The 25198-nt window shown below is 55.2% G+C and overlaps 1 protein-coding gene across 4 annotated transcripts in view; it reads right to left on the reverse strand.

Moving 5' to 3' along the window:
- Positions 1-25198, reverse strand: part of ECE1 (endothelin converting enzyme 1) — a 96188-nt gene that overhangs the window by 20990 nt on the left and 50000 nt on the right. For 2 of the 4 annotated variants that reach the window (XM_028155396.2, XM_008148126.3), the window contains 6 exons: positions 19938-20079; positions 14274-14486; positions 4097-4218; positions 2551-2697; positions 1581-1646; positions 314-505 (listed from right to left, as the gene is read on the reverse strand). In XM_028155396.2, the coding sequence (XP_028011197.1) occupies positions 314-505; positions 1581-1646; positions 2551-2697; positions 4097-4218; positions 14274-14486; positions 19938-20079 (882 nt within the window). Of the gene's footprint in view, positions 1-313; positions 506-1580; positions 1647-2550; positions 2698-4096; positions 4219-14273; positions 14487-19937; positions 20278-25198 lie in introns of those variants that run through there. The other 2 variants (XM_054720421.1, XM_054720420.1) reach the window with 1 other exon arrangement.

A 25198-nucleotide genomic window follows, 5' to 3' on the forward strand; every position in this document is an offset into this window, starting at 1 on the left:
CCTCACATTTACTGTTCGCTGTGTACCAGGCTCGATAGCTTGGTGCTTGAGAGATTGGCAGTGCCCAGTCAATGTGAGCTATTATCATGACCACAGCCTCCCCGGGCAAATGCTGTTACCGAAAGGCAGCTGGTGTAGGCAACAGAAACTCCACCTCCCGAGCCTCCGTCAGTTTTTCCATCTGAGAAGTGGGTAGAACAACCAGCCCTGCTTCAGAGGGTTGTTCTGAGGGTCTGATGAAGTGGGTGTAAAACCCCGGCCCAGTGCCCTCCGTCCTGAAGCCCTGTGGCTGCCCCGACGGAGCTCCCGTTACCTGCAGCTCGGCTGCTGTCACTTTGTGGTAGATGAGCTCCTCGTCCCGGCGCTTCTCCTGGGGGATGGTGATGTTGGCCAGCGTCGTCTCAAAGTCCAGGATCTGCTGCATCTGGGGCCGCACGGCGGCCTCGTCCCCACCGCCCAGCAGCTTCCCCAGCTGGACCATGTAGTTCAGGTACCCCGTCAGCACCTGTGGGACCCCCCCCCCCGCCTGTCAGCGGCTGCCACCACTGCCCCTGTGGCCCAGCGCGGGGGGGAGGGGCTGGTGCCTTCCCCGGGCGCCCACCGGAAACAGCTTCCAGAATGAGTTTGGCAGTGCACCACTTCACGGCTCCATGCGGCCCTCGGGACCACGGCCACAGGTCCCAGGGGGCTCGGTCCCTGCCGCCCAGGCCCACATTGCCTCCCGCATGCTCGTCCCACCAGAACCATCTTTCAGTGCCTGGGACTCACTCTTTCTCAATGTTCTCGGTGCCCCCCCCCACCCCCATCTAAATGAGGTCCCCAGGTTACTTTCTCCGTTCACCTTTCCTCACCACCATTTGTCATTATGCCTCTAATTGGTGGTTAATTAACAGCTGCCTCCCCTACTAACCCTGAAGCCCCACGGGGCAGGGACCAGGCTGCCTTGTTCACCACTATCTCCCCAGCATCAGGCATAGTAGGCACGTGCTCAACACACGTGGGTGGGATGATGAGTAGACAGATGTCGAACCCCAGGCCAGGTCTCCCCGGGACGCCACGGATGCAGCCACGGGGATGGAAAGGCGTGGGTTTTAGAGTTAGAGGGTCTGGACAGGAATCTCAGCCTCGGCTAAGTGACCTCGAGCAGATCACGCATTGTCTCTGAGCCGTATTCCCTCCTCTGCAACAGGCAAGGTAAAAATAATACCCAGGGACAGATGAGGCGGAGGAAGGCCAGAGGAGACGTTCAGTATGTGCAGGGTCACCAGAGGGCCACAGGTGCTGTGAGTAGCAAAGGCCCAGCACCCCCGGATGGCAGGGCTGTACCGCTGCATCGCTCTAGAACGGGGACACACGACACCCGCTCCTGCCTACGGAGCCCATGATGCCGGGATGTGAGTCAGCCTCCCTCTGGAATGGGACACCCTCCCTGCCAGGGACTGCGTGCCACCTGTCAGGTAAGCGACACCTCTGGGTTCCTCTCTGGCTTCAAAGACCTGAACACTCAGGGGACACGGGGTGGGGGACGAGCCATGGAGAGCTGGGGGCGGGAGCCATTCTCTTCGCAGAGGCCCACTCACCTTCTCATTTTCCGTTTTGTTCAGGTAATAATCCCTTGAGGGCAAGCCCAGGCCAGACTGGTCCACCTGGAGAGAAAGGCGGGAGAGAGAGGGAAGCTCCTGCTGCACACGCACCCCGCAGGCCTCACCCACCGGGAGGGCCCCCCAGAGCCCCCTCCTCTCTCAACGCCTCCCAGGCCCAGCAGAGCAGCTCTATTTCGTGAAACACTGCCCAAGACGCAGCAGTGGTTAAGAGCCACTCACAAGCTGCGTAACCTTGGTCAAGTTACTGACCCTGCCTGATCCCCAGGTTCCTCATCAGCCAAATGGGGGGGGGGGCGGGGGGGCAATAGCTAACCCTCAGGGCTGGAAAAGGGATTCAAGGAGAGAGTGCCAGTAAAAGGCTTGGTGAGTGGGGGGCTGGTGAGGAGTGTCAATTCCCGATAGTTATGGCCTCACCTTGTCAGACCTAGAGCAGGTGTTATTATAATGCATTGGATCTCTTCTCGGCCTTCTGGTTAAGATCAAGTGTACAGTCCATTTCATTGGTAAGGAAATGGAAGCTCAGAAAGGTTGAGGCACTTGCCCAAGGTCACACAGTGAGTGGATGGCAGAGATAGGTGGAAACTCAGCCTTCACGGAGAGAGGGATGGACTCCAAGCCATTCCAGGCAGAGATACAAAGGCTGGAGGCTGAGGTGGGGGGACCAAGACGTGGCTCCAGCTGAGCCTAGGGGTTGACATCACCCCTGGAGCCCACAGTGACATATCAGAACCCCGAAGATTCCTTGGAGGTGCAGCAGCCCCACCTGCCCCAGGAGGCAGCCCGCCCTTCCAAAACTTCTCGCCTGTAAAGCTCTCACCATTGGGAGCCAAGACTGTCTGCCAGGCCAGGGCAAGTCCCCTCCCCAACTGCCCCAAGGCAGCGCTGGCTAAACTCAGAACAGGCCATGAGGTCCTGCCCTTCTTCCTGGAATGCCAGGCCAGCTCACCTGGATCACGTTGCTGTTGGAGTTTTTGGAATCGGCACTGACGTAGACGGAGAAGAAGGGCGAGGTGCGGTAGTGGGATGTGACCACCTGCAGGATCTCCTGGAAGTTGTCCTTGTCCCAGGGCCCTGTGATGTTCCAGCCCCCGAGCTGTGGGGAGGGAAGGAAACAGGGAGGTGATGAGATGGCGGGGAGACCTGGGTGCGAAATGTGCTGCTGAGGCTGACATGCTCTGCAACCCTGGTCAGCCATCTGACCTCTCTGAGCCTCAAGAGCCAACGAAAGGGACGGTCTTCATTAGCCAGAGATCCCGGATGGAGCAAAGGCACACCCTAGACAAGGGAGCCGTGGGTCCACAGGGCGGCTGCTCCCTGGCGGCTGGGGGCGGGATGGGAAGAAGGCTCTCCCGGAACACTGTTTATTTTTTTAACACTAAGTCACATGAATGTCATTCCTATTGAAGCATAAATCCAATTGTGCCTAAAGCACCAAATCTCATTTATTTTTAAGTTGTACTTATTTCTTTTTTAGTTACAGTTTACTTTCAATGCTATTCTACATTATTTTCAGGTATAAAGAAAGCTCTATATTTTTTAAAAGATTATCTATTTTAGTTTCTCTCAGAGTTAGATTTCCTTGGTGTTCCTGGTTGGGACCATGCTGGCAGAGGGGAGGGAAGGTACAGTCCTGGGTGCCCACAGCTCCCCACCTGCCCCAATGCCTCCCCTGAGCCGAGCCGGGAGGCGGGGCCTGGAGGAGCAAGGGCAGCTAGAAACCACCCTCGGCCACCCTGGTGTGTGCCAGGCAGCCTGGCAGCCCCGGGAGGCCATCCAAGGCTGACGGGAAGGTGCCCAGGAAGAAGGACTCTTTCTCCAGGTCAGGGGGCCGGGAGGCCCTGGTCAGAGGGAGGGCTCTGCTTCTGCTCCAAGACCTGCTGTTGGTCCTTGTGGACAACCCCCCCCGCCCCCGGCTCACACAGACACACTCTCTGAGGACAAGGAAGCAGCGACACAGAGAACACTTTCTCTGTAAATACAGCCCCTGTCCCACCCACAGACGCAGAGGCACACGTGTGTGACAGACATGCCCACACAAATACACACACGAATGTCCAGCCGGGATCACTCAGTGGTTGAACATCAACCCCTGAACCAGGAGGTCATGGTTTGATTCCCGGTCAGGGCACATACCGGAGGTTTGGGGCTTGATCACCAATAGGGGGCGTGCGGGAGGCAGCCAATCAATAATTCTCTCTCATCATTGATACTTCTATCTCTCTCTCTCCCTCTCCCTCTCCCTTCCTCTCTGAAATCAATAAAAATATATTTTAAAAAAATAACAAATACACACCCGGACAGTCCCACCCACAGAGAGATGAGCATGCACACGCACATGCACACGCACACGCACACAACCCTGACACATGTCAGCAGACAGGCTCCACCATCCACGGCCGGTCCTGCTGGCAGCTGGCGCTGGGACAGAAGCCAGAGGGGCAGGCAGGCGGCACGGGCGGGGAGATCCGGGAAAGCCTGCCGGAGGAACTCACCCTCTCAATCAGCTCCATCAGGGGCTTGGCCTTCAGCTCCTCGATCTTGGTTTCGTTCATACACGCGCGGTAGTACACCTGGGCCTTCTTTTCCGCTTCGCTCACGCTGGCTGTGGAGTTTTCTGGAATGACAAGAGAGCCGTATGCGACATGCCCCCACGTCCCGCTGGGAGCTCGGGGTGGTCCTCCGCAGGCCTTGGCTGTGAGGCGTACCCGCCCCAAGCTGGGCCCTGCCTGTCAGGGCAGCTGTGAGGAGCTGTCAGAGCAGGTACGGGACCGCCCCAGGGCACAGCCTGGCAAACTGGAGGTGCCCCTGCTGTGAGCTGCCCGCAAACCAGAAGAGAAGACACTGCTTCCCCCGCCCTGGTGGTCGGGTGTGCAGAGTGTCCCGGGTTGGCAGCGTGGGTGCCCAGCTGAAGGGCGGTCTGCTTCCCCGCTGGCCGCGGGGCCCCAACACCCCCGCCCGGCACGTGGAGCAGAGGCCTGTCTTGGCTGCAGGTCCCAGATGGCCTTCCCGGTGATAAAGACTGGAGCTGGGCGGCAGCCTTAAAGGCCTCATTCATTCTATGGCTGTACTTTCAGCGTCGTCCTCCGAGAGCCCGGGCATGTTCCTCAGACTAACAGCAGACTCAGGGGCCGTTTGCCATTTCCCTTCCCAAACCCGGCAAGCAGCATCGCAGTCCCTTACACTCGGACCCCTGGGAGACGGTCCCTCCTCCCTGTCCTCGAGGCCCCGGTCCAGATGCCACCTGCTGAGGGCGTGCTCCTGTATGTACGAGAGCACAGGGCAGGGTCCCAGCTGCACCCTGGGAAGGCGACCACTTCCTGCTGTTCAGGTCACAAGGACCTACTATGTGCCTGAGCTTTCGTCTCAGGGCCCCGCTCCAGACCCCGGGTCCTCGACCCCCTCCGTTCCCTTGCTCCCTGGGGGCTCCTCGCTGCTCTGGCCACTTGGCCTCAGTTCGTATTTGTCTTTCCTGGACCCTGAAACTCCTTCCTTTGCTTCCTTCCAAAAACACCCCAAACCCCACGTCCTCCATGAAGACTTTTTGGTCAGAAAGTTACCCATTCATCGTCTAAACAGATGCTTACTCTGGGCAGGCTTTGGGGGTGCAAAGACAACCTCCCTGTCCTCTGGAGAAAGCCAGGTGGGGTGGGGGACGACGAGAGCGGGCTGGAAGAGGTTTATGGGGGGAGAGGAGGACCTGTCATACTTTCAACAATAAAGATTAAAAAAAAAGAAAAAGCCCGCCCTGGCCCTTCTGCATGGGACACTGTCCAACTCTCCTCGGCCTTCAAGGCCCCTCTCAGGGGGTCCCCAAGAGGTTCATTCATGTAGGCTCTCAGCACTGAGCACCTACTGGGTGCCAGGCCCGGGGCTGGGCGCCAGGGTTTACAGCCACGAATAAGACCTGCTCCCCACCCCCGAGGAGCTCCAGGTCTAAGAGTAAACACAGACGCACAAAGAAATGAACCGCGAGACACCCAGGTGCTTGAACGCCAATGGCTTTGGGACCCGGAAAAGAAGTCCCACGCTTGGGTGGGGTGGGGCCGGGGGCCTCCGGAGGGCGTCCTGGTTGAGCTGCTTCTGGAAGATGAAACGTTACTCACCAGGTAGGAATGAGGGCGAAGGGCACTGGGCCTGGGGGGAGGTAGAGAGTGTGAGGAAAAACAAGCCTAAAAGGGCATACGGTTTGGAGAAAAGAAATCCATTCGCAGCCGGTGGGTACAAAGGACGCGAGTCACTTCCTGGCTGGTCTAATCAGCCTGCCCGGCCCTCATCCTGCAGCTCCCCCGCCCCCAGTTCTTACCCTGAACAGCACCACGGTTTCCACTGGTTGGAGAGCGTCAGCCCTGCCTGGCTGAAGTCAGGGGGAGGCCCAGAGAGAGGGATGGGGAGCTTGCAGGGCGATGGGGTGACAGAGTGCTGGGAGCAGTGATGAGGAGCTATGGGGGCACACAGCCCTGCAGGGCAGCACCTGCAGGTCCCCGAAGAGCTCCCTGGAGGAAGGGCAGGGACTTGTCCCTGCTCCTCAGACTCAGAAAGCAGCAAAGCAGGAAAAGCGAAGTGTTCCCCACCCCCTCCCAGGGGCTGCGTTTCTATGACAACACCTCCCAGCAGCTAGGCTCCTGGAAGGGGGAGCAGGAATCCTCACTGACGTCTGGCTGGCCACATCTGGCTCCGGCCGTGACCCTGAAATGCCAGGGCCAGCGTCAGAGGAGGTACACTCTGTGCGCTCCATCCCTTCAGGGGGCCGGGCACTGCCCTCCCCCAGGGCCCCAAGGCCACCCAGATAAGAGGCCCAAGGAAAGGCTCCAGGGACAGGCTGGCTGCGCTCCTTCCAGCAGCTTCCAGGCGGCCCCTCCCCCACCTGTTTGCAATCCCCCAGGGGCCTCCGGGAGGGGCGGGGAAGCAGCCAGCCTCCTTCCCTCCTTCGGGGTTCAAACCCCCCCACCCAGCTCCGCGCCCTGGGTGTCACCCCACTCATTTCCCCACAAATATTACTAAGTTCTTATGGTTTGGCGGCTGCCAGGCTGAGTGGGGAGGTGGCATAGGCAACACGGACACGAGTCTGCTGTCATAAAGCCGGCAGCCTGCACAAGGCCCGCAGCCCGCACCAGGGTGAGACAGACAGACAGACAGCCGTATGACAGTCACAAAGGCCTCGGATTACGCAATGGGGCACATGTGATAAGAATGAGTCCTTGAGGGGAGGATGGCCCGGGAGGCAGGCGGGGATCCCTGTGAGCTCAATGTGGAGTGGACATGGGCTGCCTCGCCCACCAGTCCGGGTGGGCACACAGCACCGAGCCCAGTGTCTGCTGCAGACAAGGAGGGGCACAGCATCTGGGGGCTGAGAGGGTGACCAGGTGCAGCTGCACACTGACCAGGAGGAAATGAGGCAGGAGGAGCAGAAAGGGACAGGAGTGAGGGTCCCACCAGGAGTCGGTGTTCATACCCCCTGATTCCCTCTCTGGTCTGGCTGGGGCAGGAGCCCTGGAGAAGGGAAAGCCCCTCCCCTGCTCACCCACCTCCTCACAGGGCACCTACTACCTGGCAGGCACCAGGGGACAAGAGCTGAAGGGAGATGGCCAGGCGGGCGGCCACTGGAACAGTGAGCGGTGGGGGCGGGGCCAGGTGGCAGCAGGAGAGGGGAGAGAGGCAGTGGGAGCGGGAGAGAGAGCAGTCAGTCCCGCATGCTGCCCAGGTTTCTGGGTCTGAGCAGAGGGTCGCTACTGGGTTCGGAAGGCTGGGGTGGGGCAGGGGTGGGAGTGGAATGCTGTCCAGATGCCTATTTCATCCGAGATGTCTATTGGGCATCCACGTGGACCTCTCTCTGGGTGGGGGTTTACAGAGCCGTGTCCTGAACTCCTGGGAGTCCGGATGGACCCTGGAGTCTACAGACACCTTAAACTTGGCTGTGAGCCCCAGACCACTCATTCTCGACAGGGGGCAATATTGCCCCCAAGGGGGAGAGGATTCGTTCTTAGGGGGAAGAAACAATTTACTATTTTTATTTGTAAAGGAGTTTATTTTTTTTCCTAATATATTTTTATTGATTTCAGAGAGGAAGGGAGAGGGAGAGAGAAACAGAAACATCAGTGATGAGAGAGAATCACCGATCGGCTGCCTCCTGCACGTCCCACACTGGGGATCAAGCCTGAAACCTGGGCATGTGCCCTGACCGGGGAATCGAACCATGACCTACCGGTTCATAGGTTGATGCTCAACCACTGAGCCACACCAGCCGGGCCCAACTTGCTCTCTCTATGTGCACATACAGTACGTAACAGGTGAACAGTGTATTTGTGGTGTTACACTTTTAGGAGGGGGCAGTAATGAAAAAGATTGAGAAACACTGCCGGGCGGATCTGGGCCCTGCACCTCCCAGCTGCCACCTGCTCCCTGCCGCCTGGCTCCTGCTCCTCCCCTTCTGGCTCCCACGGTCCTGCCCCAGGGCCGCTGTGCTCACTGTTCCTCCTGCTTGCCACACTCCTCCCCTCACATCCATGTGGTCTGTTCGCTCACTAAATTCAAGTTTCTGCTCAAATGTCCCCCCTCAGAAAGCCCACCCCTTCTTCGCCGCCTCCTCCCTCTCAGGCCCCACGTGTTCTTTGCTTTTTTCCCAAAGCCCTCATTCTTCACAATCATATTATTTATTTACTCATTTATTTGCCTATTGTTTGTCTCTCCTGTTGGAATGAACTTCCACAGGAAAAGACCGTCATGTTCCTGACGCAATGTCTGGCACATAGTCAGGGTGCAATACAGAATCACTGAATGAATGAATGAATGAGTGAATGAGTGAATGAATGAGTGCTCTGGGATCTCCACAAAAAAAAGGTGTCGACCACTTTGGCCTGAGGCTTGGGTGCAAAGTGAAACGAGCCACAGTTTCCTCTCTAGGAAAAGCTTGGTTTCCTGTAAGACACCCTCCCTGAGAAGGTTCCATGGGATCAGCAGGGAGGAATCAGCAGGGCAGCTCCCAGGACTGAGGAGATGGTGGCCCCAGTGGAGATAATGTGGCAACCCAGGGCCAGGCCACAGGGCTCCCAACGGCCTGGGTCCTTCCTCCTAGCGAACCAGAGTTCCAGAAACTTCCTCAGTCACTCCCCCAAAGTCCCAGGGAGGAAAGACAGCACACCCTTTCATCGTCCTGCTTCTTCCTCTGGGAGTTTACACTGGCACAGCCTCTACCTCCCGCCTCACTCCCCGGGAGGAACAAATGCCCAGGCCGCTGGGCGGCTGCAGGAATGAGGGTTACTGGGAATTCTGGCCAGGAGCAAGTGGGGCCCCAACTCCACATCAGAGCAGGACCAGTGTTTGTCTTAGATAAACCCACAGACTCAGCTCAGACAATCCCAGCCCTCAGGAGCCCCATCCTGTGAGGGGGTGTGGGGACCTGATAAAGGAGGTGCCTTTTGCTGCAGAAAGAATCAAAAGAATAATAACACGGCCACCATTTCCCGTGCCTACTTCAGGCCACGCCCTGGGCTGAGAGACCTGTTCGTCAGCACCCTGACACCCTGAGGTGCACAGGACCACCTCCTGTCAAGGAGCCTGCCTAGGGAAGCAGAGCGAACGGGCAGCACGCTGGAACTGGAGCCAGGCATCCGTCAGCCTCCCTGAGAAAATGAGCTGCTTCCTGTGTGTGGGCGTGGCTGAGTGTGTGCATCTTGTCACAACAATCTCCACCAGTGGGTGTTAGCATCACGCCCAATTGATAGGCAAGGGGTGGGGTAACCGGTCCAAGGTCACCCAAGTGAGTTCCCGAGGCTGCTGGGACGGGAGCCTGAGCTCTCTCCGCTTTCCCTGCCTTGCCTGCAGGCTGGACACCCGCTCCCATCCTCGGGTCAGGTCATCCATCAGGCCAGTTAACCGTTCCCCAGACGTGAGGGAAGGGCCGGCGGCCGCAGCCACGGTACTGGACAGAAAGCATCTCCTACAGGTTCCAGGTTACGCAGGAAGATGAAACTACATCAGACAGTGAATACTGGAAAAACAAATCCGAATAAAAATACAAGAGTTGTCACAGGTGACAGGATTAACTGCCCAGTTACTGACACGGACAAATTTAATGCTACAGGAATAACCCTGTATGTGTTTCTCAGGGAGACGTGTCAGGGGAGGAGAAAGGAAGGCCGCTAACGTTCTCTTTATGGAATCTGTATTGCCTGAATGGTTACAACAAGCAGGCGTGAATTTTTTTTTTGCATGTATCACTCTCATAACATAAGAGGTAGTAAATACGACAGGTACACAAAATGTAATTGTAGTGGGAGCCGGAGAGGCCCTTGGGTAGCCATGGGAGGCATAAGGGAGGAACAAGTTTGAGAAAAGTCTCGCAGGCCTGCAAGGGGGTGGGGTAGGGACTCTGGATGGCAGAACAGTCTGTGCTAAAAGCACACGCTGGCAAGCCCAGGGCAGGCCCAGCCCAAGAGGCGATCCTTCCCCGGATAAAGGGAGGACGCACTCTTGTCTCCTATGAGGGCAGCCCAAGCTGGCGGCTGGGTGGGCGGCAGCGTCTCATGGATGAGGCATCTGTCTCGTGCAGCTGAGGTCACTGCCCTCCAGCCAGCAGGCTGCAAGGACATGCCACGGTGGCGCTAGGCCTAGTTCAACCCACCTGCTACAGATCTGCCTGGATTTCCTCTGAGGGGCGAGGGTGAACTCACTGTCAGACAGGGGAGGTCTGCCCAAGGTCACGTGCCAGCTGATCCTTACAGCTGCTCTGCATGGCCAGCTGACAGGCCTCACCGGCATTCTGCCTGTGCCCTCTCCTCCTTCCACCTGGGGAAGCTCACCCCAGGCCAGCTGGGACAGCCTGGCACCCCCTCACCGGCCCCCCCCACCCCCCGGCCTGGTCCACTCCCCATTGGCCTTAGCTCCCTCCTGAAGCCCGCTGGCTGACCCCTTTGTCTTGGGGAAGCTGAAACCAGCTTGGCCTGAAGCCCAAGAATGCACTGGCCCACGCTCCTGAATTTTTTGTCACCCACTCACCTGTCTCCTGGCTTTTGAGGCATTTCCAGCTACCAAGGCCCGAAGGTGAAGGGCCATTTCCAACTAGTTCCCAGGAGTGGGCCTCGGGGGAGAGGATCCCAGGATACACCTCCTGGTCAGTGTGACATGGGGGTGGCCCCAGCTACTGTGTTCACCAGGCCTGGGCCAGGTCTTGCCCAGCGTGGAGCTCGACCACACAGGAGCTTGAACCACTGTGGCCGCTCCGCAGCCTCCGTGCGGTGAAGGTGACTCAGCAGAGTCAGTACAGAAAGCATGTGGGTTGGAGGCCCCACAGCCCTGGGGCTGAACCCCAGCTCCACCATTTCCTAGGAAATACATTTCCTCTGTGTGTGTGAGCCTTAGCTGTAAAATGGGCAGATACAGCCTACGCCATGGCTTTAATAAAATACAAGTAAACAGCTCAGCACGATCGTGGGCATGCCCTGATCACTGGTGCATCCAGTGCTTCCGTAAGAAATAACAGAAGCAGAATAAACAAACAAACAAACAAAAAAAGAAAAAAAAAAGAAACAAAAAAAAAGAAAACAAAAAGAAAAAAAAGAAATAACAGAAGCAATAATTACTCTTCAAACCCCAGCGAACCCACAGGACATCTCTCCCAGTGCTCTGAGCTAGTCCCCACTTTCTAGGTGGAGAGCTGGGGCCCTGAGGGCGGAGCAGCCGCTCTGCAGTCACCCGCTGGCTAGGAAGGGGCCTGGGCAGGAAGTCACCTGCCACACCAGCAGGTGAGAGCACTTCCTCGGTGCCAGGCTCTGTGCTAAGCACGCGGACCCTCACCTGCCAGTCAAACCTCACAGGAACTTGGTGTGTGAGGTGGCATCGTCACCCCCATTTTACAGACAAGGAAACGGAGCTGGAGAGAAGCTGGTTCATCTGTTCGAGGCCACGTGGGTGATAGGCTCGCATGCCAGGGCTGCCTGACTTCAAAACCCTGCCCTGTGGCCTCCTGATCTCACCAGACCCTGGACCAGGGTCAGGGGCTTGAACACACGGCTCTGGCTGTTCCGTGCCCAGCTCAGTGCAGCTCCCCACCCATACCTGACCTTCAGGGACTGGGTGGATGTAAGGCCAGAGCCCAGGACTGCAGGCCACTCCTCATGGGCCCTGCCACCTGGGGGTGGACTCAGTCCTGGCACACACCCAAGGTCCTCCTGGTAAGAACCAGCCCCAGAACAGCAGGTCAGGATCTCAGGCACCGTACACAAGGGCCGGTTCTGGGCCTAATTGGGAAGTTAAAGGGCCTGCCCATGTGCCTTACTTCTCCTGTCCCCTCTCGGGGCGAACGGCTCCCCAGGGCTGGAACCCCTCTCCATCCTGACTGGCAGTGTGTCCTTGGTAAAGTTACCTAAGACTTCTAAGCCTTGGTTTCCTCATCTATAAAATGGGAACCACAGTGCCTACATCCCAGGGCAGCTGTGTGGACAAGCCGGGGCGGGGAGGAGGGGGTCTCGGGTTTAAAGAGACTGGTACAGTGCATAGCACGTAGCAGACACTGAGTAAATGTCGGTCTCTTTCCCTCTTTCCTTCACTCCCTCAATGCTCTGTCCCTTGTACCTGAAGGAGGTGGTGTGGACAGGGGAAAAGACACATGACCGGAAGTCAGGCAAGTGCCGGCTCTGCCACCTACCAACCTATCTTGAGGATCTGTTTCTTCATCTATCAAGCGCTTCCTAGCTTCTACCCTGCAGGATCAAATGGCTGATATCTACAAAAAACCTCTGTAAACTCTAAAGTGCTGTGCAAAGGTCAAGGGTGAAAAACAGTAACACCATCATTAACAGAGCCACCACAATATGCCAGGCCGATTCAAACAAAGCACTTTGTATGTATTTTCCCATTTAATTTTTATAACCTAAAGGAGGCATAGTTCCCAGTGTACTGATGAGAGACGAAGCCCAGAGAGGTTATGTAAGTGACCCAAGATCACACAGTAAGAGGACGAGGCAGAATTTGAACCCAGAGGTACTAGCTCATCTTGTTCTCTCACCTGGACGATTCCCCCTCTTTGGTTGACAGTGCTTGCCCAGCTCCCAGCTGTGTCTTTAGGTGCTGGGAAAGGGCATCCCTGAGGTGTAGTCTGGCTACCACAGACAAATTTGCCTTTTAAGCTCCAGCTTCTGAAGCGAAAGGCTGTGTCCCTTTCAAAGGCACTTGGGTAGCACAAAGCAGGCAGGGGCTTTGCTGTCCAGACATACAGAGCAGCAAACCCTGTTCCGATCCTCAGGGATACAAGCAGGAGGCTGTGTTACTAAGGGGCTCCCTAGGGGCCCTGCCCAGGAGCTGCTGGGGGCCAAGAGGAATGGTGGGTGGGTTCCACCCAGCAGCGGCGGCGCTCCCTGGGGTGGAAAAGAAAGGAAAGGTCTCTTTTCATCTAAAAGACACAATTGCCGCCCTGGACAGGTAGCTCAGTTGGTTAGAGCATTGTCTCAATATGCCAAGGTTGCAGGTTCGATCCCCGGTCAGGGCACATAGAAGAATCAACCAATGTATGCATAAATAAGTGGGACAACAAATTCATGTTTCTCTCCCAAATCCATTAAAATATTTAAAAAATAATTTTAAAGTAAAAGACACAGTTGCCTGAAATTCCTAACCGTCAAATTAGAATCTTTTCTTATCTTTTCGAAAACTCTCCTACCGGGAGGTTTCTGGCCCTTTGAGATTTGTCCCCTTTTAGGCATCTTCTTCTACTTTACCTACTTTCAAAATTTTTATTGTATTTTACCTACTTTTGAGTATCTTGAGGGTTGGTTGTTTTGTTTTTAAACTTAATATGTATTTGTCGAATACATATTATATAAGTTCTCTTATTGATGGATTAACTGACTGGCTTTTCATGATCTAACCTCTCCCACCATTTGGGGCCCCAGGATGGGGTCAGCAAGAGAGAGAGATGGCCCAAGATATCGGTTGCTAAGGGGTTCAAGCCAGGACCTCTATATGTGACAGCACTTGAGTGTCGTGATTTCACGCAGAGGACGACCCCAACGGGCAGATGTTAGTTCAACACACATTATCTAGGGACACAGCTGCAAACGAGACAGACATGGGATTCTAATCTAAGCATAAAACCATCAACACCAAGGTCAACTAGAGGTGCTGAAGGCCTCACAAGGCGCAAAGAGAACTTTGGCTAGAGGCTTATCAATTATCAGGAGGCCAAGGAAGACTGCTGCCTACAATGAGTAACTCTCAGATAAACTGTTATGACTTTTATCTGCTCACAACCTTAAAATCTAACCTCGGTGCTCAGCCTTGATTCCTTTCACTCACAACTTGCAAAAAAATCAGCCAAAACTAGTCAACAGCTACGTTGCAGCTTGAAGTCACAAAAGCAAAGACCACGCTGCTAGTTTTCGTGCACCTACTATGTGCACACATGCCATGCTAACACTTTACATGTGTGCTCTCTCGTCCTCCAGACTCTGCAGCTTGGGTATGATTAGTCCTGCTTTACAGATGAAGAAACTGAGGCTCAGAGATAAGTAACTTAGGCACACAAGTGATGGGACAGGTGTTCTAACCCACTTTCACATACTCCAAAGCCTCTGTCTTCCCCTCCAGCCAAGCTCCTCCGTTGACTGGCCTGGCCAGGTAGGTCCTGCTGACGGCCCTCCTGCAGCCCATTCATTGCCCCCCCTGCAGGGTGCTTACCGAGGAGGTGCTTGATGATGGCTTGGTTGTGTTCCCAGAGGTTGCTGAATGTCCCCCAGCGCGAGTGGCCATCAGGAACGGGGTTGGTTTTGATCCAGCCGCCGCAGGCATAGGTGAAGAAGTCCTGGCAGGGGTCCACCCTGGGGTCCATGGAACTCAAGATGGAGCTGGTCACTGAGACGCAGGCCTGGCTGAGGCATACCGGGGGCGCTCCTGGCAGGGGACAAGGACAGGAGGCCAGTGAAGGGGGGGCAGGGAGGAGGCTGCAGGAGTACCGTGCAGTGACCGGGGCCCTGGTGCGCCATGCCCCACCCTGGTCCTGACCAAACAGATGAGGAGTTGGATGCTTCCTAGACCCCTCCAGGGAAATTATCTCAGTAGGTTCTCTATTTCTTGGCTTATAAAATAAGACTTCTGTTTAGCTGCCTAAAATCCTTTCTATAGCTTAACAGTGCCCCGAAACAAGTCCTTCCCTCTACAAATATTCACTGACTTTTTATTGTTCCCTGGTGTTCAGCAAACTCATTCACTCATTCATTTATTCAACAAGATAATGACTGAGTACCTTTCAGGTTCTTGCTGAGCGCAGTGTGTGTGTGTGTGTGTGTGTGTGTGTGTGTGTGTGTGTGGTGAGGGATATGAAAGGTATAGTCCTTTCCTTCAAGAGCTAGTAAGTTGGTTGGGGATACACATTATAAAGGAAAAGTCAAAAGACAACAGTAGGAAAAACGTCTGTCATTCATTCTACAAACATAAGCTGAGTGTATTTAGCATGTTCCACACGGGTGGTACAGACTCTATGGTGCCGGGACTCAGGAAGAAGAAAGACTTTCAAGAACAGAAGGAACTATAAACAATCATTCCCACTGAACACGAGGCCGGAGGGTGACCTCATCGAATCCTCAAAAGAACCAAAACCGAAACAACCCTGAGATCATTTTGCTTACGGCCATTTTAGCAGAGGAAACTGAGGCACAGGGAAGCTAAGCACCCTGCTTGGTGGCCAACGGGATCTGAAGCCCATCCTCTCTCTGTCTGCTCTGTCTGCTCTGGGCCTAGAAGGGAGTTCTCCTGATGAGGACCCCCTGCTAGGAGGCGGGGCAGCCCCATCTGTCAGATGTGGCCTCAGGAGGGACAGCAGTTGGTGCAGGTGGGCAGGGGGCAGGGCTGCAAATCCTACAAGTGCCCCCAAAACACAATGAGCAGAGAAGTCCGCTTCCTCTGAGCCGGTTCTCACAAATGTGGGCAGAGTGTGAGGGCTGTCCGAAGGCCAAGGGCAAGAGGAGCGGGCGGACCCCCGCCTCAAGTTCCATCAGCGGGCTCTAGCAAAGGACCCGAACTGCGGGCAGCCTCAGCTGTGGCCCAGCCCGAGGCAGCGAGAGGAACCTGACTGCAGGAGCCAGAGGCCGGAGGTCCAGGCTGGTGACTAAGAACAGGCCCAGCGGAATCGTCTGTTGACACAGCTGTGCCGGCGACAAGAGGGGCTGTTTCCTGAACACAGCTCTGCACCGGGTACTTCACGCACACTCATGATCGCATGCAGGCCTCAGGACAAGCCTCAGATACAGGCGTCACGGCCCGATTAAAGATGAGGAAACTGAGGCTCTGAGCGAGAGAGGGGGACAAGGTCACGCAGCTGGCGGGCAGAGCAAGACTGAACCCAGCCCGTCCTGCTGCAGCAACTCTATGGCCGGGGGTTCCCGCTTTCCCTCGCTGCCTCTTTGTCGGGAACACTGGGGGGCTACTACGACCTCTGGTGAGTTCATCTCCCCCTGCACAGGGAGGCGTGAGGCAGGGCAGGCAATGTGAGCTCAGACCCAGGTTCAATTCCCAGCGTCTGCTTCTGGCTGTGGGCCTCGCACACGTGACCTCATCTCTCGGAGCCTCAGTTTCTCCATCTAGAAATGAGGGAGAACAGCAGGACCAATTTCACAGAGATGATGAAACGACCTCACGGCCGGGCACGGGGCTCAGCTCCCTCGAGTCTTAGGGTCCCAGGCTCCCAGGCCAATCTTTAGAGAGTAGAAAAGAAGGCACCGGCTGGCCGGGGCAGAGCTCACCTCACTCGGAAACAGAATGCCAGCCGGGGTTGAGTGGCCTGTAGGCAATTAACATCTGTGAAAATGCAAAGGCCTTTGGGTTGAGCAAGGGCTGGGAGGAGCTGCGCAACAGCCCAAAAAATCAGGGTGACTTTATTTTGAGGTAATTACTTGTTTTGAGATGTCTATACAACAATTAAAAATCATGGAGCCATTAGGCATGAAAACAGAGGAGAAAACGGTAGGGATCTCTCTAGATTGATCATCTTAAGCAAAGTTGCATGCCCCACTCCCCACCAGGGAAGGCGCCGGAATCTTTACGGGAGGTGGGGGTGGGGAAGAGAATTTCCGTGTAGTTTGAAAAAGCCTATTCACTATTATGATAATATAACTTCATATTTGGAAAAGGAAAATAATACTTATTGTTTTTGTACAACCAACTACAGGAAGTAAAGCCTGACAAAATCTTGGCTGCTGGGAATACCCAGAAGACAGCGTGAGAGGGTGATCCTCAGAGAGCAAGATCCACCAGTGTGTGTGTGTGTGTGTGTGTGTGTGTGTGAGTGTGAGAGAGAGAGAGAGAGAGAGAGAGATAGAGAGAGAGAGAGAGAGAGAGAGAGAGAGATTTGTAGTTATCAAAAGGGGACTTAGGTTTAAAACAAAGTAAGAAATCAGTTCCCAGGAATGGCCTGAGTTAATCACTAAGCACTTTAAGCACCTACTCTGCTAGGCACAGGGCAAGGTCCCTAGGTGATGCTTAAGCAATAAGCTTTGATAATTTAACTATTTGATGGTTTGTAGGTCCTTTACCAACCAACCATTCCTAACCCAGAAGGTACTTAATGCATAGTTGATTAATTAATTGTTTCCAGGCCCACCCTCATCTAATGTCAAGGTCAATACTCAAGGCTCCATCTCCTTGGGGAAACCTTCCCAGACCCTCATCCCTCTCTGGCTGCCTGGCTGTTGAGATCTCACCACAGACTAAGGGGTGTCATGGCCGTCTCCCTGTCTACCTCCCCCACTGGAATGTGAGCTGGAGGGTAGGGCAACATCTTATGTGCTTTTATATTTCCTTTGCTCAGCATTGTACTTGGCACCTAACACTGTCCAATACATGTTTGATGAATGAATGAATGAATGAACAAATGAATGAGCGAGCTTTGTCTAGCACTTGGTCACCACCTGTAGGGGCAGAAAATATTTCTTCCTTTTAGGATGGGCATGATCACTCAAGAAAGCAGGGCCCTAGCCGGTTTGGCTCAGTGGACAGAGCATCGGCCTGCAGACTGAAGGGTCCCAGGTTCGATTCCGGTCAAGGGCATGTACCTTGGTTGCGGGCACATCCCCAGTAGGGTGGTGTGCAGGAGGCAGCTGATCGATGTTTCTCTCTCATTGATGTTTCTAACTCTATCCCTCTTCCTTCCTCTCTGTAAAAAATCAATAAAATATATTTTAAAAAGAAAGAAAGAAAGAAAGAAAGCAGGGACAGGTCCCAGGCACTTGTCTGGACAGTGCCTGGCCTCCACACTGAGTTTGTTCTGCTGCTGCTGTTTGTAAAGCACCTGCACGTTTCTAGAAGGGAGGGTGCAGCAGGAAGGTGGATAAATATGTATTTAAGAGCCCAGACATAACTTATAGGTGGCTCTCTCAGAACCCACAGAGAATTTGCTTTGTCTGGCCTTATGTTTGCTCAGATGTGGCCGGTGCCAGCACCTGCTGCTGGGTCATGAGGTTCCTGTCAATATCCGGGGTGGCCACTGCTTTCCCAGGCCCGGGCAGCTAACGAAAACACATGGGTTGGCTCATGGGTCACCTGATCCTGACCCAGCTCCACCCAGAGTTCCTTTCACCCAGGTCCAGGCTGGGAAAACCCTTCTACGTCCCTGAGAAGACTGGGGTTGAGGCAGAAACAGGATTCCTTCCCATCGGCCCCTCTGCAGCCCGATCACAAGGAGCCACCCTTTGGGGGTCCCTTCTGGTTTCTGGTGGAGAAACATCTTGGGAACTCCTGGGCCAGTCTCAGGGCGACGCTGGCTGCTGGAGCTGGGCAGAGGAGCGTGGGCAGAGTCCACACTACCCGGCAGAGTGTTCTGAACCGAAGCTGATATTTAGGCAAGATAGTGCCTCAGGCAAGATGGCGGCTACAGGACAAGAGTGATTGGTAGAGAAAGGCTGTTCCCAGCTTTTCCTCCTTCTTGTCCATTGTGTCCTTTATTTATTCAATTTGCAAACGACTTGCACGCCTATGGCAGTGCAGGCATTATGCTAAGTACATATGCTTAACAGCGTGGACATCTTTAATTAACCAAATGTGCATTAAGCTCCTGGCGGATGGATGGATGAATGAATGAATGAATGAATGAACAGATGCTTGATACAGGAGGGCTTAGGTGAGACTCAGATAAGTCCTGCCCTCTCTCCAGGCCCCCAAACTTTTTCCTCATCCCAGTACAGCAGGGCCACCCAGGAGGGCCAGCAACCTCGCAGTGGACAAGGCTCAGCGAAGCCTGGGTGGCCGTTCCCAGATCCTGGAAAGGTTCACAATCTCTCTGATGGGATGAGTGACCAGGTGACCAAGTCTGTGGGGTTGGGCCCTCAGGTCAACCGAGGCTGTTCAACGAGGTGGACAATCTGCCATTGGAAGGCGAGGTGCTGGGGCACAGGGAGTGAGAGGCCTTGAAATCAGCTGGACTCCCCACCCTTTCCAGCTCCATAAACGCCTACCGAACATCGAGCCTGTGTGAGGCACTTGGCTAGATCCTCTCAGCCACAAACAGAGAACCAGCCTCGGGCCCCGGACAGCAGGATGGGAAGGGCCCCAGTCACATTGCTACAGTAGACAGGACAGAGGAATGCAATTACAGAGGTACACAGAGGTCAGCTGGGTCACGGGAGGACAGCTTTTCTGGGAGTCCTCACACGGGTGCACCCAGATTACAAAGGGAGGCAGAGAACTGGGCTCTGGGGCCCAAGGGCCTGTGGTTGAATTCCACTTCCCCGTCCCCCCTGTATAACCTCGGGCAAGTCGCTGCCTCAGCTTCCTCATACGTAAAATGGGGCCACAAGTAACCACACCTCGCGGGGCTGCTGTCAGGAGGAAATGAGACTACGTTTGTAAAGATGAGGTGCGGTGTTTGGTCCATGAAAAGTATTAAGTAAACGGAAGTCATGATGGCTGTTTTGTCGGAACAAAGGATGGTGGATGGTGCCAGCCCGAGTGTCTCACCAGCCCCCACATCCTAACGACAGCAGCACCCCCGCTAAGGTTAAGGAGTCCTGGCAGACACCAGGTCCATGTACACGTTATCTCTAACCCTCAAAGCCACCCCCAAACTGTGCACCATTTTCCCTATTAAAGTAGAGAAGACATAAACTCTGGGAGATGAAGTGACCTGTCCAAGGTTATCCTACAGCTGGGCCAGGATTTAGACTCATGACCTTCGGACACGGAAACCTTCACACCACCCATACCGCCCACCCTCCAGGTCTCAGCAACCAGAGTCCGCCAGACTTGGCTCCCTCTGGGGCCTTGGAGGCCAGTCCCAGGGGAGCCCCTTGCACAAGCGGACAGAGCTGAGGGTAGGAATGAGTCAAGCCCACAACGAAACACAGAGGCACCTACTTGTCCGGTACTGGATGCCCAGCACTGCCACACAGGCCACCAGTCCTGCTGCCAGAAGTGCCACCAGCACCACCAGCCGCTTCTCCACCTGGGTCCGCTCGGCCCAGCATCTCTGGCCACTCCGGGGGCTGTGGAAGTTCACCTGCAGGGAAGGAGGCAGGAGGGGTGGGGAGGACATGAGCCCAGGGCCCCCCCTCCCCAGGAGGAAGGGGCTCCGAGGCAGGCCCAGGCCCCGGGGAGACATCGGGGTGGCCCTCCTGCCTCAGGGGTGGTCCGGTTCCCACGGCCTGGGTCCTAATCCAGGAAAGGAACCGCCAGCCACCCTGCTCGGCAGCTCAGATTTGCTCCTAAACTTCAGAGAGTCAAGTAGCTCAACCCGGCTGGGCTTGTGTGTTTTTTGTGTCACCCGATATGGGCAGAAGGAAAAAAACCAGCTTTCCCCTGTTTTTCCAGTAAGGAGCTCAAAAAAGAACAGGATGTTTGGACTTGCAGGCATCCAGTGAGTGTCCAGCTTGGCTCTCTCGGAGCCCCAGCACCGGCTGGCTGGGACGATACGCCACAAGGAGGGCACCACCACAGCTCACATCCCAGGAGCGTGGGCGCCCTGAGCTCATTAACTCCCCACAACCCCACGAGGGCTATTATTAGTTCTCTTTTCACAAATGCGGACGTGAAAGTCCCGAGAGGGAAGACCCTGCTCTCATCGCTCAGCCCAATGGGCGGCGCGGGAACTGACCCCAAGTGTGTTGATTCTGGAGCCACCAGCGGGTCAGAGATGCGCGTTTTTGGGAAGATGTCAGGAGAGGTGCAAAGGAGAAATAGCTCTATCCGGGCAGGCCTCAACGGGAGGGAAAATGCCCCCAGCCTCACAGCCTAAACAGGAAGGGAGGCACAATGAGAGGAAGTGGAGGGCGTGGCAGGGCCCTCGGGGCTCCCCTCTGTTCCGAGAGAGGTACTTTCGGCAAAAGCAAGGGCCCCAGTGCAGGAGGGGGTCCCCTGAAGGCGGGGCTTGGTTCAGTGACCTTATGGCAGTGTGCCCACGGCTGAGCACCGACTCAGGGCCCTGTTGGAACTATTGAGAGGAAGGCAGACTCCCTCATGTTCAGGGGCTCACAGCCCAGAGAGGCAGATAAAGACACAGACTGGGGTGGGCAGGGAAGGCTTCCTGGAGGTGGGGATGCCTGGGTGGGGTCCGGAAGAATAAGTAGGAGCTGGTCAGGTGAGTGGGGAAGGGAACTGGGGGGTGGCAAGGCTGAGGTCCTAAGGGGCACCTGTAAGCTGGTTTAATATATTTTATTGTTGTTGTTTTTTTTATAGAGAGGAAGGGAGAGGGATAGAGAGCTTGAAACATCGATGAGAGAGAAACATCGATCAGCTGCCTCCTGCACACCCCCTACTGGGGATGAGCCTGCAACCAAGGTACATGCCCTTGACCGGAATCGAACCTGGGACCCTGGAGTCCGCAGGCCGCCGCTCTATCCACTGAGCCAAACCGGCCAGGGCCTGTAAGCTGGTTTAAAGAATGCAAGCTGGAGTGACACGTTTGGGTCTGCCCTTTGGAAAGGCCCAGGTGAAGGGAACAAGGCTTGGTGGCAGACACCCACAGCCTGCCAGGGGTGGGGAGGCCAAGGAGTCGCCAGGGGAGATGGGGAGACCCAGACTCTGACCTGCAAGTGCCCCACCAACAGTCAGGTCACGCAAGGGCCTCACACTGGCACTGGGGGACCTAAGGCCGGTCACCCGGGAACGGAAGGGCCCTGAGTGGCCTCGTGGTCATCGTTGGGCATTTTCTGGCCAGGAAATGACTAGGAATTGCCGCACAGAGAAAGGGGAACACAAGCACTTCTCGTGAAAGGAAAACTGGTTTCTGAAAACGAGAAAAGGAACTTGGGGCACAGTCACATTTTCCACGGAGATCCAGGAGGCTCAGAAACCGAAGCAGATGCATCAGCGGGGGAGGGGTGCCGCCCTCTACACTCCTTTCAGAACCTTTTTTAAAGGTGAGAAATGAAGATTCTGACCATGGGGCTACCATGAAGTTCACACCGGGCTGGGAGGGCCTGGTGCGGAGACAGAGCCTGGGATGATGCGAACACGTCCGAGGCACTGGAAGCATCAATTTTCTCGCACAGTGTACCTTGTATTCAAAGGGGTCCCAAGGGATACGTACGAAGCAGGCGCTGACACCTATTCTCCGTCTTCCTGCTGTCCTGCCCCCCCCCCGGGCTGGTGCCACGTTCTGCGTCCTGCTCAAGGCCTCTCAGTGCCCCACGATCACCGCTTAGCTCGTGGGGGAGGCGTGCAAGGCAAAGAGGCAGGGAGCCCTGTGCCTGGTGCGGGCTCTCGAAAGCCGGGGAGCACAGGCAGCAAGCTAGGGGAGCGGGAAACCTGCCCTTATGTGGACAGAGCAAAAGCGGGACAGGCAGGGAATCTGAGGAGGTGCAAGGAGAGAAGAAATGAAAGGAACAGAGGGAAGGAGGAAAGGAAAAAAGAGTAATAAGGCGGCTAATATTTGAGTGCTTTCTGTGTGAATGGCACTGTGTTAATTCCACTTTGTTGCTGGGTGGTGCTATTCTACCTTCACAACATCCCGAAGAGGAGGTACTGTATTAGGTTAGAAGAAACACGGGAGGGAGACGGCGAGAAAGGCCACCTCTCTCCAGAACCCGCAGCCTCCGCCGAGGGCTGCGCTGCCCCAGGAGCAAAGTCGAGCTGAGCCTCACTGTTTAATGACAAGCATACAGATAGTGTTCACGGTAAAATTCAATTAGAATTCAGTCAGAATTAAATTAGAAATTCATGGTGCCAGGCAGAAACGGCACACGGAATTTGAAAATGGGGTTTTTGACTTCTGTAACCGGCTTCGCTTGACTTGTACTGCCCGGCTGAGGGCCTCTTGGTTTCTGGACCAGCCCTAACCCATCTCTGAGGGTGGAAGGAATCCAGAGGCATCCCCCGGGCAGAAGTCACCTGGAGGCACTGGGCCCGGTCCGGAGACCTCTCCAGGAGGGGCTGTCCCATTCCTGGGTGTAAATCTGAGCTGCTGGCCAGTCCCTTCTCCTGGCCGAGCCCCCGGGGTCCTGCCCCGCCTCCTTCAGAGGACCCGGCAAGACAGTTCACAGCCAGGGGAGGATGCGCATGGTTTCTCAGGCTGCTTTGGGAAAGGAGGGCATGTCAATCACCAGGCTGCGGCGGCGACTGGCAGGGGAGGAGTGTTAGCGGCAGGCAGCCCACTCCACCTTGGGTCCGTGACCATCTGCCCCGGTGCAGAGCTGATGCTCAGAAGATGGAGCTGAGAATGCTGTCAATGCTCAGCTCGTTGGGGGGCTTCATATCCCACGTACTGCCGTGTGAGGCAGAGAGAGAATGAGACAGAAAGAAAAGAAGGCTCTCGAGAGAGAGAGGTAAAGAGGGAGACAGAAGGAGAGAGACCGGCAGAGCCAGAGAAACAGAATGGGAGTAAGAGGAACAGCCGAGCCCTGCAGCCCGGGTTCCCAGGCTTTCCACAGCCCAGGGAACAAAGCCCTAATGAGGGATAAATATTCGGTTACAGAAGTGAGTGCCTGGCTCGCCGAGGCTTACAGCAAGAACGAGTTCTGCAGGCAGTTCTGCGGGCAAACACAGGCCACCACTGCCCGGGGCCCAGGAGACAAGCCAGCAGCAGGAGTGGGCAGGTGGGCAAAGCCCGCTTTTCAGACAAAGCAGGGGGTCAGGAGGGGTGGCAGTGGCTGAACCACCACCAAGCCCCCCAGCGACCTGGGCTTCATGGAGCAGAAAAGAGGAGTCGGTCTGGCCAAGGGTTTGGCAGGGAGCCCACCCCCTGCAGCCCAAGAGCTTGGCCACCCTATGAGGGCTGGCAGAGCGGCCAGGCTGCCTGCCCCGGAGCCAGCCTTTCAGAGCAGACAGACCATGACAGCTTGGCCCTGTGTGGCACTCTGCCTCCGTGAGGGTGTTAGGTTGGGGAGGTTTCTTCTAGCAGTTTCCATATGGCAGACTTCTGGCTGAGGACACTGAGGCCAGCCCGGAGCAGAACTGTAAGTCCTCTGGTCCTCCCCATCTCTTCTCTGAGCCCCACCCAGCCCCCGGCTCCCAAGCCTGACTCTTTCAGTGACTGATAACAGCTTAAAGGAGCACCTGTTGCAGGAGACAGACCTTGCATCTTAGACAGAAATCCAAGTCTGGTATCCAGAGAAGCACGCTCCAGCTCCCTTTGCTTCCCAGAAGGAATACCAGGATGCCAGTGGAGCAAGAGAAAAGGTCGCCCTGGACTTTATCAAGGCCCCACGGGCGTCACTGGGCAGCCTCTGGGCCTTAGTCTCCTATCTTTAAGATGAGTACGCTGGCCCGGCCCACATGGCTCAGTGGTTGAGCATCAACCTATGAACCAGGAGGTCACGGTTCGATTCCCGGTCAGGGCACAGGCCCGGTTTGCGGGCTTGATCCCCAGTGTGGGGATGTGCAGCAGGAAGCCAATCAATGATTCTCTCTCTTCATTGATGTTTCTAGCTCTCTCTCTCTCTCCTTTACTCTCTGAAATAAATAAAAAAATATTTTTTTAAATGAGTACACTGGAGGAGGTCCCAGGTCTGACCATCTCAGATTCTAGAACAACTCTAAGGCCAAGAGTGTGAGTCTCTAACAGGAGGGTGGAGGTGAAAGAACCTCCTGATAAGCAGAGACGTCTTTCAACGCCTTGAGTGGGACTGGCCCTGAAGTCACCCTTGAAAGATAGACCTGTATGTGGGCAGGAAAAAATAAATAAATAAATAAATAAATAAAAAGAAAAAGCGAAAACCACCACTAAGAATTAAATATAAATATTTTAAAAAGCTTTTCTTTTTTGGTGTGAAAACGTGGATTTTTAGAAGTCACTGGATGAGTTTCAAAGGTTTTGGTAAACGGTCATGGCCAGCTGCTCCCCCGTTGAGGCTGCAGGAGTAACGTGGGCTTTCTCCCTTTAAGCCACAGACGTGGAATGCGCCGGGGTGAGGGGAGGCCGGGCAGCCCGTCGGAGCAGGGCACAGGCTCCCAAGAGAAAAGCTACTCTATGTAGGGCATCACTGAGGTATCACGCCTGGCGAGTTTCGATGATGATCCTGATAACAGCCACATCCATTTCTGTGCACTATACAAAGGCTGTACTTACATTGTCTCATGTCAGCCTTTGCAACAGCTCTGAGAGGTGGATTAATAATATTAACCCCATGTTGCACCCCCCCCCAAAAGAATGAATAAAAAATAAAAAAAATTAAAAAGCTGTC

This window comes from Eptesicus fuscus, chromosome 9 (genome assembly GCF_027574615.1).
Source record: "Eptesicus fuscus isolate TK198812 chromosome 9, DD_ASM_mEF_20220401, whole genome shotgun sequence".
In the NCBI taxonomy this organism is placed as follows: Eukaryota; Metazoa; Chordata; class Mammalia; order Chiroptera; family Vespertilionidae; genus Eptesicus; species Eptesicus fuscus.